The 14,222-nt window shown below is 33.3% G+C and overlaps 1 protein-coding gene across 2 annotated transcripts; it reads right to left on the reverse strand.

Moving 5' to 3' along the window:
* Nucleotides 1-763: 763 nt before the first annotated feature.
* On the reverse strand, nucleotides 764-13,758 carry LOC105777234 (ras-related protein RABC1). Of its 2 annotated transcripts, none has more exons than XM_012600374.2 (7): nucleotides 13,631-13,758; nucleotides 13,171-13,421; nucleotides 12,459-12,527; nucleotides 9,575-9,640; nucleotides 7,483-7,604; nucleotides 2,439-2,567; nucleotides 764-1,156 (listed from the first exon to the last, which is right to left on the reverse strand). In XM_012600374.2, the coding sequence occupies exons 2-7, from the start codon at nucleotides 13,301-13,303 to the stop codon at nucleotides 1,049-1,051; spliced, it is 627 nt and encodes a 208-aa protein (XP_012455828.1). In that variant the 5' UTR covers nucleotides 13,304-13,421; nucleotides 13,631-13,758; the 3' UTR covers nucleotides 764-1,048. The 2 variants fall into 2 exon arrangements, with proteins under 2 accessions (XP_012455828.1, XP_012455829.1); XM_012600375.2 differs by having other exon boundaries at nucleotides 13,552-13,727.
* Between the last annotated feature and the right edge of the window lie 464 nt (nucleotides 13,759-14,222).

Below are 14,222 nucleotides of genomic sequence, written 5' to 3' on the forward strand. Positions count from 1 at the left end.
TCAAGAGCTCAATTGGGTGAAAAAGTTGAGGGACTTAATTGAGTTTTTGAAATTCTTTGAGGACCTTCTGTACTATTAAGCCTAAAACAATTTATTAAGGAATTTTACTTTAATAAACACTTCCAATGTTAATGGTAGTAAAAAATAAATAAAATAAATTTTTAATAATAAAGAAATCAAGATAAAATAATTGATTTATTGATTGTGAGTTATAATTTAACAGACATTTCATAAACAAAACCACCGGAAAATGAATAATTATGTTTATTAAAATAATTTATTTTATAAAAATGCAAAAATATTAAAATATTAATCAATATTTAATTTCATAAAAATAAAGGGTTAAGAAATCTTACTTTAATAGACCTTAACGAGAATCACAATAGAAATAATTAATATTTTATTTTAACAAAAAAAAGTAGATAATTAATTTTTTAAAATATCAATGGGAAATTTGTCATTTACTTTTTACCATTTTGGAGCTGATACTTTTATATAGAAAAAATATTATATTATATCCTATAATAGATAATTAAACCAAACACTCAGTTTTTTGTTCGACCAATTGAATCAATAAATCTAACCCGGTCTTGCATTCATCGAATAAAGGCAATCTTCTGGAGGGCAAAACAATAATGAGGCAATTTTTTGAGCTAAACATGCTACACGACCAAACCATGTGACAATATCAGCTTATGTGAGAACAGCATCAGTAATCCATCAGCGCCTAGACGATTGAGTGGGCTTAAAAAAAACAGGAATATTCACAGCGTAAATGATTATTTATAGTCTTTATTTTTTCGTAGTTGAATGACCAGAGTAGAACATCACCAACAACTGAATGGCCATTTAATCCTAAATCCAATTGTTCCAAGCCAGCCAAATTATCAAATACAACGTGGAATTCTACACAATATGACTTTTGAGTAAACGGGATTAGCAACAATGCTATATACTACATAAAAATTGAGTTTCATATGAAAATGAAAAACCATACTGTAAATAATGGTCAGAAGTGGGTGAGAACCACTGCGCTTGAGATTTGGTATCAGCAACAGCCGCTCGCCGATGCATCAGGTTGTGGTGGCTTTTGTTTAAAGATGTTCTTTTTTCCACCTTTGGAACCCTCAGCCAAAAGGCTCGGAGTATCTAGGATCTGCATGATAATGTCATCTCATTAAAAATGTAAGTCTCATTCCTTAGCTGAGGAAACCTTTAACAAAAATATAAAAGGGTAATTAACTGCTGTAACATCTATTACATTCACAATTGCAGAAAAAATGATGGATTCATAAAAGCAATCAAGAAGAGTCCAAAAATCGTAACTTTTAATTTTGAAGTTTTATATGTAAAAGGTACTGATAATATAATTGCTGATTATCTTAGCAAGCCTTATGGATAGAGGTAAAAAACCTCTAGAAACAGTTGCTGAATGGACGACTGTTTATAAAAAACCCAACAAAGAGAAAGCAACAAATTCCAAAAAAAGGATTTGTACCTGCACAAGTACCATTTTATCTTAACCAAGGATATTATGTGTCATATCCAATGGTAAACCAAACAGTTGGAACAAAAGTTTTGTCATATTCAATGGTAAAACAACCAGTTGGAACTTCTTTATCATTGACACAAAAAATGGTGAGTCAATCACAATGGTCCCAAGATCCAAATTCAACGTTTCAAGCTAGTTATGCTGAAATGATTAAGGGAGCAGAAAATTTGTTGAAACAACAACAAATTCAAGAAATAAAATATTTTTACAATCCTGGTTTATCGCCAGAAATTTATAACTTTATTAATGAAATATGGAAAACCCATGTTTCTCAACAAAGAGCCAATTTCGAAGAGCTCTTATAAAGTTTTCACAATTTTTAGTTGAAAAAACAACTAAAGAAAGTGAATCTGATGATTTATTATTAAAATCCATCTTATACAGAGATTGGGATGAATTTCAAATGGAATTTATGGATATTAAGGAGATAAACAATCTTTTGATATATTTCAATACTTTATTCATAAAGGAAAAACAGTCCTATTATGAATAAATGTTTAGAATATGTTTATATAATAAATCTAGACATATTTTACCAGAAGAAATATTTTATAAAATAAATGGAGCTATTTGCAAACAGCAGCTCAATTTCAGAAAACTTTTTCTGAATATTTTTTACAAGCATATGTTTATAAGGAGGCAAATAACGCTGCTACTTCCACTACTGATATTTTTTCAGAATTTACTGCCATCCATTATGTTCATAATTGCAATAGACACAATGGACTGGTAACGGATTCATAAACGCAACTTCAATCACCGGTTTAAAATATTTTTGATATAATTTCACTAATAGCCCTCATGCTCACTAAAATTTATTTCTTGAACCAAAGCATTGTAGAGAAAGGCAGAAATATTAGAACAAAATAGCTGTTAAATTCAATACCTTCAGAACAAGCTCGTCGAAGCACTGCTGTACATTAACACGTGTTTTAGCACTACATTCGATGAAAAGGCAACCATACTCTCTAGCAAAGTTTATTCCCTCTTTCTTTGTTACAACCCTCTCACTTTCCTGAAAAGCATTTGATGATACAGGTATAAGGAAAATTCTCAACAAAGGAAAGGAAGATAAGAGAATTGAGAAGAAGAAAGAAGAAAAATGAAAAAGGGAAACAGAGGGTAATAAATATCGGGGAAAGAACAAGTAGAGAGAGAACCAATTTTGATGACTCAAATTCATTATACCAAATTACTAAGGAACTGAAAAAATTAAGTACTTATAAAGCACACTGTCCATGTTAATGAAACATGTACCAAATAAAATCCTGAAATGGATCTACAAGCACCAAAAATAACAATTGAAACCATAAAAGTCTACAGATTTAATGAAACAAATCTCGAAATAAGCATGTCCTTGTTCTGCATCCTGTTGAATACAGTGACGATATTATTAGATGGTGCCTTTCAGATGAATAACGAGGTGTCAGCACTGATATGTAATGTAACTATGTGGTTTGCATACAATCCAAACATGGAAACAAACCAGTGTAACTAGGGAGGGAGAAAAAAAGGCACTTCGTCGTACAGTGAGGAAATCTTTATTACTTTCTTCCCTAACAAGCCCATGCCCATACACATAACAAGAGCTTCAAATTGGATATTGACATGAAGATATGAACATATGAAACTCCAAATATAAGTCAAAATTTACTAGTTAGAAGGACCATGTCAAACATGTACGAATGTCCAACACTTGCCAGGCAACATATTCTAATAGCAAAAAGCATGGAAAAGTTTAAGAGCATCAAGTAAATGATTTTTGTTTCTTAAAGATAAGAACACATCAGCTAAATCAAAATAGTAGACCAGATTCGTCATTCAGGATAAAGAATAACACACTCGTGAAGAAGCAATTATTGTATATCAATTGCAAATTTTAGGGACCAAAAACCTGTTTTTCTTTTCCTTATAATTCTGGTGAAAATAGAAATACAAGTTTACCAAAAGGAAAAGCTATAATTTGCTTAACCAATTCCATAGAAGATGACTAAACAATTTTACCAAATCAAGCCTAATACAAGCAGTTCTACATGTAGCATTTTATACATATATATATCATGCCAGATTCACAAATAGGTGTATGTCTCTGTTGTGTGTATTTCGCTTTCTGAAACCTATTTCCCTTCAAATATTGCCTATTTGTTAAACAAGTATACAACATGTTACAGTCAAAATTTGCTCATAAAAACGGAAATTATCAGACCATATTCACTCCATATTTTTCTAACCATCAAATACAATCTGTTTGAAAATTGTGCATTTATAAACTTCAGATTTTGCACCAAGGGGCGCATTTGATCTAGGAAAAGTAGGGTTGGCTTCAATAATATGATTCTCCCCTAACAAGATTACTTAACACATTAACAGTGATATTAGATGCTTACTTTTGGTTTAGCTGGTCAGAATGTTAGGTTCCTGTTTTTGATTTCCTTAATGACATATATTTACTAAATGGCCCCTTAAAAAGAATAAAATCTGAATAAATGAAATTATTTCATTGTACAATAACACAGTACCAAATAAATTACCTAGTTAGTTACCCAACTTTTTGGACGCTTCCATTTTGGTCACCCGAATAAAAATACAAGTAATTTGGTAACCGCCGTCAGAAAAATTTTCCATTTTAGTCACCCAAAGGTTAAATTCCTAGCGGCGGCTAACTGTGCATGCCATGTCATCATTTTAGATTTTTTTTACCCTCACTACTATTCATCATCTCCCCCTCCACACCACCTTGCTACCACCATTTTTTATCTTCCTTTGCACACTGCTTCCACCATTTTTTTTGCACATCACTTTGGAACCGGAAGCTAAGCAAGAATCTATCGAGATAGCTGATGGCAAGAACAGCAATGAGAGCAGAGAAGGCATAGTGAGCATTGACTTTTTAACATCCATTTCACAGCTTCACGGCGAGCCCCATCTAGATTCCCATTGCTTTGAAGGCTATAGTACAGAAGGTTCTGCTCTTGTTTTGAGAGTAAAGTGGAAAGTTCATCATCTTCCCAGGATAAGTCTTGTTCTAACAAGGTCGGAAAAGGGTTTGATCTATTAATCTCATGATTGTAACAACTTCCTTCTTCTACTTCTACAAAGTAGTCTTGTCTGGGTTCTTCCTCCCAATTCTCTTCTAAACAATAAAGAGCATAAAAAACAAAAAGAAGAGTTCAAAGCCATTGTTCTCCACCAAAGAATAGCTTTTTCCTTTTGCTTTCTTTATTAAAAATGTTTATGTTGGTTTCATTAGAGAACAGAGAAGAAGATGAAGAAAGAGGGGCCAAAAGACTAAGCTTGAGGCATCTCCCTCAGTCTGAAAGACTAGAGGATTGGCAGGGGGGGCAAGTGAGCAGTGTAACCAAAAGGACGTGTTTTGTGGGTTTCCTCAGCTGAGCTGCAGGAAACAAAGGGTCAGTACTTAGAAAGCAGATAGTAGTTGAAATTTTCTTATGGATTTGTTTTTTGTTTTTTCAATTATCGCGAGTCTATCAGACCCAGACCTGAATCATGGCATGGTCTATGTATTACATTTAATTAAGTTTATGTTCTTACTCTCGTTGGATCTATAACTAGTTTTTTTTTCTTTTTTTCTGTTTTGCTAATTAATTAATTTCTAGAAAAAAAAATGGTGGAAGCAGTGAGCAAAGAAAGAAGAAAAATGGAAGCAAGGGTGACATGGAGGGGAAGATGATGAATAGTAGTGGGGTGAAAAAATGGTCAAAAATGATGATGTAGCATGCACAGTAAGCTACCATTAGGGATTTAAGGTTTGAGTGAATAAAATAAAAATGTTCTTTAACGACAGTGACCAAATTGCAAGTATTTTTAGTTGGGTGACCAAAATGAAAGCACCTAAAAAGTTGGGTGACCAACTAGGTAGTTTACCCTATTTTTTAACCATGGAAGTGAAAACAGATGTCATCCAGCTACTTTCAGAAACCAAATAAAACCTCTATAATAGATGCATTGCGATAATCATTGCCGCTCATGAATTTAAAATAGCATGTATAAGTCAAGACAACTCAAAACCCAGCAACAATACTGTATGTATAACAGTACCAATATTTCATGTAGTTTCTGTGCCCATACACTGTCTCTGAAAAAAGATGCCCTTCCATTTATCCTTGTAATCACATGGTGAGGCTTGTTTCCTTAAAATTTTATTTCAAATTATAGTAATGAAAATTTGAACTCTTATGCAACCAAGCAAAAGCAGCCACATGCAAATGAAAGAAGTCTCAACGCATTCTTTCACAACTAACCATGAAGCTTTTTCTTGCCCACAAACAAAATATCATAATACAGAACAATCAAATCATGCCCTTTCAAACTTGATTGCAGCATACACCCATCCTAGCATATTAAACTTGTCTAACTATAACTTGAAAAATGTTCCACAAGTTGATCCCTGGTAGTAATAATAGTGGAAAAGATGTTGATGTTCAATGCCCATTGCAAGTTTATCAGCAATTTTTCCATAATTTCTGAACCCGGCCTCTGTGTCCTAATGCCCAACCACTCTCCAAGTTTTATACTCATTTGCTAAAGAAAGAGCGCAAAATCCATTTTCATTCAACCTTTCAAATCCTATACATTCCCAAGGTTTAAAACTATAAAAACAATCAATTCCAAAATGTCAAAACAAAACATAAAGCAATAGTCATCTTTGGACTAGTTTTTTTGGCAAAGGAATGATCTTGAAGAAGCTGAAAACAACCAAACAAGCAGCCTAGCTAAATCCTGATCGTGTTCTTCAGGTATTCACATGGGTATGCTGATTCTTGTTAGAAGGTCCCAATCCCAATGAACAAACCAAGTTGTTATACAAAGAACCAAAGAAAGGAAAAAGATTAAAGAGAGATGTATAAAAGACCTAACATCCTAACACAACCCAATCAGAAACAAGAAAGGCCCCTACCAACAAAAGAAAGAACAAACAGCACCCTAGGACTGAACCGAGAGACAACCAAATTCAAAGCCCCAAAACCTAACTAAATCGAACAAAGAAAGGCAACAAGCTGCAGCGATCATATCAAAAAACTGGAGCACACAACCAAAAAAAGCCACAAATATATCCAATATCGAACACCCAATAGCTCAAAATCGACCATCAAAACATAAAATTACCAGGCATAAGATGTTTGATTACTTTTGAAACAACATTAGGAAGAAATACTAAAGGTGGAGCAAAGAAACGGACGAGTTGGAAAAAGGAGGAGGTGCCAAGGGAGTTTAGGAAGAAATACCCTAAAGCCTCAGCAATGGGTTCATTGACGGTGAAGGGACTCAAGGCATTGCAAACTTGCGCTAGGAGAGAGGAGCAGTTATGCTTTGACCAGTAAGGATGAAATTGCGAGTGAATTAGGTTTGATGTGGGGTTTGATTACGTTGGTATGGATTCACATCATTAAAGAGAAAAGAATGGATAAAATGGTCCTATATGTCACTATAGGTAATGAAAAATAACCATAGACTGATGGGGGGTATGAGATACCCCCAATAGGACTGAGCAATGTCACTACAGGTAATGGAATTATGGAACATTCCCAAATGTCAAATATTTGTTTGAAGCACTGTTACCTCAAAACGAAAACTCAGATTCCGAGCAGTAATATTAGACTATGCAGAACAATGGCTTCTCAATGTATGCCTATTCGCAAAGTGTAAAAGCACAAACAATTCCCACCCCTCATCAAGCCTCAAATGGGTGACAAAATTGCTTAATTGTATTTTCCATTGGTGTCTTAGAGAAAAACAAACTGTATGCGACAAGAGAAAATGATCAGCACTATTAAGGCCTAAAGGGGAGGACATCTAAAGAGAGAGGGAGAACACACCAAAATGTAGAAAGGAAAGTTCATTTGGAACCAAATCAAAGCATCACAAGTATAAAAGAGGGAATTAGCATCCATAGATCTTAGTTAAGTTACCTTGTCAACTTTGTTCCCAACAAGCATCTTGATGCAGTCTTGATTTGTTGAGTAGAGTTCAATTTCCTTGGCCCAGACTTCAGAAAGGTTAGTAAATGTCTCCCTCCGTGTTACATCATAAACTGTTAAGATCAAAGAAAATCTCATATTGTAATTCTCCAAACAAATTAAGAGCAGAAATACATGCAGAGTCATAAAATTGACCAGAATGATATAAGCAAAATGTCACATTATTGCACACTTAAAAGAGGTTAGAATTGAAGAGGCATCTAATCTTAGTCATTTATACTGACTACAGCGAAAAAAAGCTTTAGCAGAGTAAAACTTTTTACAGATAAAAAGGAAGAAGAAAACATCTAACCATTTAATCCAGGCCAAGGCAATATGTAACACAGTAGCTACAGCAAAAAAAAAAAAAAAAAAAACCCAAGACTATAAGAGGGGGAAAAAAGAAGAAAAAGAAAAAAGAATGTATTGTAAGTTGACATAAACATGATTTTACCTGTGACATATGAGCTACAACTATTATGATATTTTATTATTTAAGTTTTATTTATTATTCATTAGGCCTATGGATTGATGGCTAGGATTATGAGTTATCTTTAAATTGTTAATCCAATGTTAGCATTAAAGCTTTATTAATTAATAGAATTCAGAAACTAGAGGTATATATAACCCTACCATTATTACTTAATATTTAATAGAATTCAGCAATTAGAGGTATATATCCCTACTATTATTAATTAGTGAAAGTACCTGCCAAGTCCCTTTATTATAGGGACTGGATCAAATTAGCCCCTCTACAATTAAACGTATCAATTTAATCATAGTACTATTAAAAAATCAAATAAGACCAAACTGCAATAGAGTTAACATTTATACTATGCTTGGATTGGGGTAAGGGGAAAGAAAGTTAAGTAACTCAAGGGAAAAGATTCTTTTTTTTCTTGTTTGCATAACCTATTTTTTACATGGTAGGAAAATTGAAGGGAGTTGAGAATCCCTCACTTTCCCTTGTTTTCCCTCATTTTCTTAATACCCCAATTTGGGGGAAAGTGAGAGGAAAGAATTTTTTTTTTTTAAATGTAATTTTTATTCTTTGTTAATTTTAATGACTTTTGTTTACTTTGAATTTTCTCCTACTAATGCATTGAAATTTTTCTCATTTTTTAACACCTTATTACTTTGTTGTAAATGGTTTTATTATTTTTAAATTATTTTCTCTTTTTTATTTACTTTTTGAATTATTACAACTCATTAAGAATATTGAACTCTTTTTACATTTTAATTTTGTAACAAATTAACAAATTATCAAAATCATTTTCTACATTTTTGAATTATTAGGACTCTTTATTTTTAAAAGTTTGTATCAAATTAACAATTTTATCAAATTATTTTATAATTTTTATTAACACTTGTAACTATCATTTTATGAAAAATATCAATTTTCATAATTTATAATTTAAGTTAATTTAATTATTATATGTTATTCAAGTAAAGTTAAATTGGAAAAATTATTTAAACAAATCATTTACTTTACTTCCACGTCTTAACCAAACAGAAAATGTTAAAATTCCTTTCATTTCCTTTCCTTTCCTTTATTAATTTTAGCTATCAAACAAGAAATAAATATTTCCTTACCTTTCTTTCACCTTCCTTCCCTTTCCCTTCCCTTCCCTTCCCTTCCCTTCCCTTCCCTTCCCTTCTTTTTCTTTATTTTTAATTATTCAAACATAAGGTTACAGTTTAAAAAATGACATGAAAATTATTTTTCAATTGCAATTCAACTCTAACAAAAGATCTCACTTGCAGAATTATAAAAAGCTTTCAAAATATTAACTTTGTTAACAGTAATTGACATTTTTTAAACAGTAAATGTTAACTCTATTGAAATTTAGACTTATTTGATTCTTTTTAATAGTACAGGGACTAAATTGATAGGCAAAACAATGCTTATCTCACTTCCACAATTTTACAAAGGATCAGCTCAAATGAGAAATTAAAGTAGTAATTTTCCCAATAGAATAAAGAATGAAGGGCACAAGTTTTGTAAGTGGGGCAATTTTGCAATTTAAAACAGGGATAAAGTTACCCATAATGACCCCTTGTGCGCCTCTGTAGTAAGAACTTGTCAATGTTCTGAACCTTTCCTGCCCAGCTGCATGCAATATCAGCATAAATAAGTCAAGACTGAACGAAAATAAAAATTTCTCCCTACATGAAGCCATGAGCAATAAAAATAGCAAATTTCTATCATGCAAAACTGATTTAAATCATACTAAATAATCAGATCAATAAGGATCTTCACAGCAACAAGCCGAATAAGTAAAGGCCCAGTTGAGTAATCTAAAGAGAACATCTAACCAAACTAAATGATGCAGAGAATGATACAACAATTACCACATAATTTGCTTCATTCACAAATATTTCCTCAAAGAACATACTTGCATCTCAATTCAATGCTTTTGAAGGCAAACAAAAGTCCAGAACATTACAATGTCATCTAAAGAGCACATCTAACCAAACTAAATGATGCAGAGAATGATACGACAATTACCACATAATTTGCTTCATTCACAAATATTTCCTCAAAGAACATGCTTGCATCTCAATTCAATGCTTTTGAAGGCAAACAAAAGTCCAGATCATTGCAATGTCATTTCCAAAAATAACCACAAAGCTCAGCTCCATTTATGCAATTTTCTACCCATGCATGATAAGATTAAGTTGGTTCTTAAGATTTCAACATACCAAGCCCAATATGCGGGCATACCTTTTTGCTTTATGATCTTCACTTTGAAAAGGCTACAAAAGCGTATCAGTTGTGCATGCAAAAGAAAAACGAGTGCCACCAATGGAAAAGGTTCTATTTGATGGCATTGCGAAGTATATAAAATTAATATATATGCAGAGTCTTCATAACATAAATCCTAATGTGGATACAATACCTAATTCGCTTAGGCTCCCCCATTTTTTATGCTTTTGCTATTTTCTTTTTGATTTTGCAAAAATAATGGCTGGAAAAAAAAAATGAACAGCAGCCAGCTAGCTCCAAGTTCAAGTGGCATTTCACCTCTATCCACAACTCATTTACTGATTCTTTTGTTTTTTTTCCTTCTTCTGAACTCATCTACTGATTCTTAATATCAGTACAAAAGGACATAGCAAAAGCATCGATCAAACAGAACTTTAGTAAACTCAAACTACTAATCTCAGGTTAATATTTTCTTTGAATAAGCTGTTTGTCAGAACTAAGTGACACTTTAGCAACTAAAAAAGCATTTGCACTCATCAAATATAGGTGTTTGAGCAATAAAAACTAAGGTCCCCCTTTCAGAGATGTAAAAGGGAAACTTGATAAAGTTACAGGTGATAGATTAAAAGGGAAACAAAGTAAGCAAAATAGCCCAAACATCATTATATATAATTCACTGTGACAAGGCAATTTCTAGCATGATTTATTCAAGACAAGAAAGGTTGAAATAATAAATGTAGATGTCAATTTATATAGCACAAAAGTAGAGAATCATTGAAAAACCACTTCCATCATGTATGAATATGAAGGGCTTTATGGAAGTGTTAAATATGCTTCATCCGGGCTTCTACTAGAAGATAGTGAATGGTAATACAGCCAGGATTTGGACGGATAGATGGGAGGACAAATTTATAAATCGCCCTGATATAGGTCATTGTGATGCTATTCCCCATGATGCTAGGGTGTCTCAATTACTTCTAGAAGACCGGAGATAGGATGAGATGTTAGTTTGATCTTGTTGCAACAATGAGATGCTTCCTGAATTCTCCATCTGCCTATTTGTGAGGCAAATGAAGACTAGTTGGTTTGGGGGCATGCCCCCAACAATGTTTATACCACGCATTCGGGGTATAATTGGTTACTTCTTCAGACTTTGGGTTTAGGACCTCATAGTCTTTTGGAAGTAACTTTGGAAGGTGAAACCCTTCCAAAGAATTGACTGTTTGGACGGAGACTGGGTCATGGCATCCTCCCTATGACTAATGGATGTACTATGTCCTCCCCAGGGGTGGATCCGAGTTGCCCTAGATGTAGGACAACTAATAAGGAGGATGTTATACATGCTCTTTGGGATTGCCCAATTTCAAGGGAGGCTTTAATCTTGTGTAATATTCATAATGATTTGTTTTGTTTGTCTTTTTGCAATGCAATTGATTGGCTCGAGGCAACAATGAGGAAGATGGACAAAAGAGCTTTCACTAGTTTTCTTATGCTTCTATGGCAACTATGGGAAGCAAGGAACTTGTTTGTGATTCAAGGGCAGGTTTCTTCTTTGCAAGATGTGGTTTTGAGAGCTCGTTCGATCCATCATGAGTTTCGGATGCATAACCTTTTTTATGCGCCGTTGTTACTTTGACATCCGACTGTGACCCGATGGTCTCCGCCTCGTGAAGAAAATTAATGTTGACGTGGAATGGAATGCACAGACAAAAGTTGCTTCTAGCGGTGCCATTGTTCGTGACCATGACGGCATGGTGCTAGCTGATTATGCTTGTTCGACCACCGAGGCTTTTGATGCCCCTTCAGCTAAGGCTATCGCTTCAGCTTGCACTGCTTAGAAGACCCTTGAGAAGGGTTTCTCCGGAGTTATTTTCGAGTCTAATTGTGCTTTTATGATTAATAAGTTCAATAGTCGGACTCTTGATTTGTCCCTTTATGGCCGTATTGTTAGAGGGGCCTTAAGTATTTGCAATTCTTTCGATGCTGTTAGTTTTTCCTTTTCCCATAGGTCAGCCAATCATGTTGCTTATTGCATGGCATATTGGCTGATGGATGGGAACGCTGCTTTGGATTTTGGTTTGGACTACCCGGATTTCATCCACCGGTTAGTGTTGGATGATACCTTCTAATTTAATATAGTTGGCCTTTCTGGGCCTTTTTCTTTCAAAAAAAAAATCAAAGAAAAACCAGAAATAACACATTAGCAAACTTTAGGTATTACCTGTATCCCAAATTGCAAGCTTCAGTTTTTTATCCCCGGCATTTACGTATTTCACTTTAAAATCAACACCTACACAACAAAACAAGTAGAGTTCTAAATCAGGACATAAAGATATGTAAGCAGATTAATGATTCTTATAATCAGTTTAATGCGAATGCATTGAAGGCTTACAGAAATAGAATAGTTTAACCAAGACCACATTGCAAGATCATCAATACATTCTAGATTTCTGATAAAATAAAATTTGCATTCCCAATTTACAGTCTTTCTGTTCACTCATATTTCCTTTCTTTTTATCAAAAGACAAAACAAAACTATCCACAAAAAGACAATGCAAACCTCATTTCTCAGAACCATAAAACCAAGAATTAATTTGGCACATCCAACATTTGAGATCCAATCGAGTTAAAATTTAAGATTTGGAAACTCTATTCTTAAGCATTTGGATAATTTCTATTGGTTAAACTGGAAAACGCAAGTAACAACAGCATCCATACATAAGTAAATTCATACATTTTTCTACAAAAGAAAGTTATGTTTTCAATTTTTCTTCAAAAATATTTCTTGGTAAGCCGCCTTTTGATCTTGAAAAAGAAATCCAAAAGGGAGCGTAGATATCCTCATGTTCCGCAGATCAAGACAATGCCATTATAAATTATAAGACATAAAAAGGAATAAAAGTTTATGAGCACAGTTCAAAATGAATACTGACCGATAGTGGGAGAGAGTTCCTCAAAGGAATCGGAAGTGAAACTTAAAAGAAGACTACTCTTTCCAACTCCTGAATCTCCTATCATCAGCAACTTGAACAAGTAATCGAACTCCGCTTGATTCGACGACTCCATTTTTCAATTAATTTACCAATTGAACTATCTTTCTTTCAAATAACACCAAATTTCTACGATCGGATCTCCCAAATCCAGCCCTCTCTTTCTCTTTTTCACCTCATCAACGCATCTAAACCTGAAAAACAACATGGAAGCAAAATCATATATATAGATTTGGATTTCAACGAGATAAAAGATTGAATCTAACAATATCCTTATCTTGTAACCCAAAAGAATTTATTAATTGAGAAAAGAAAACTCCTTACACAGGTTTAGATCATGGTTGATCATACATATTTATAGAATTTATTTTATACATCAAAATTAAATATAATAAGAGATTACCTCTCAGAAAAAAAAAAAAAAGAGAAAGAAAAATGGTGAGAAGAAAATGAAATAATGGAGGAGAGAGCGAGACAGAATTTCTGATTAGTAGGGTTAATTGAAAAAAATAAAAAATAAAACTGTTCAACTAAAACTTAAAAAGAACTTGTAAATGCAAAAGGGCAAAGTAAGGAATTACAAGAATAGTAGCGCGCGTGCGCGCGTTTGGCTCTTTCCACTCCAACACCAGAAAATAAAAAATTGGCAATAACCGGGTCCGGTCGTGTGAACTCGGATGATTTATGTTTTGACTTTTTGAGTAGTCGAACAAATCATTGGACATCTCTGATTTCATCTTAGATTTTCATTTTGGGGGCAAGTAGCAATTTCTGTTTATACAATAAGCAATTAAACAAACTAACACCCCGACTAGAGAAAGTACTAATAACCAAATTTGAATCAATTAATAAATATGATTATAGGCATTTTTATATTTTCAAATTATTCATTTTATTATTTTTTGAAAATTATTTTAAATGTACATCAATATTTTAAATACATTATTTTTCCACACATAAGTGTGATACAATTGTTAATAGCTATTAGACATAAC

The sequence above is a fragment of the Gossypium raimondii genome, chromosome 10 (assembly GCF_025698545.1).
Source record: "Gossypium raimondii isolate GPD5lz chromosome 10, ASM2569854v1, whole genome shotgun sequence".
In the NCBI taxonomy this organism is placed as follows: domain Eukaryota; kingdom Viridiplantae; phylum Streptophyta; class Magnoliopsida; order Malvales; family Malvaceae; genus Gossypium; species Gossypium raimondii.

Excerpts from the sequence above, each read along its gene's own strand:
- LOC105777234 (XM_012600374.2), bottom strand. The coding sequence starts at position 13,303 with ATGGAGTCGTCGAATCAAGCGGAGTTCGATTACTTGTTCAAGTTGCTG. Across the intron at positions 12,528-13,170 it reads GGAACTCTCTCCCACTATCG|GTGTTGATTTTAAAGTGAAA; the intron begins GTCAGTATTCAT and ends TTTGTTGTGTAG. Across the intron at positions 9,641-12,458 it reads GCTTGCAATTTGGGATACAG|CTGGGCAGGAAAGGTTCAGA; the intron begins GTAATACCTAAA and ends TATTGCATGCAG.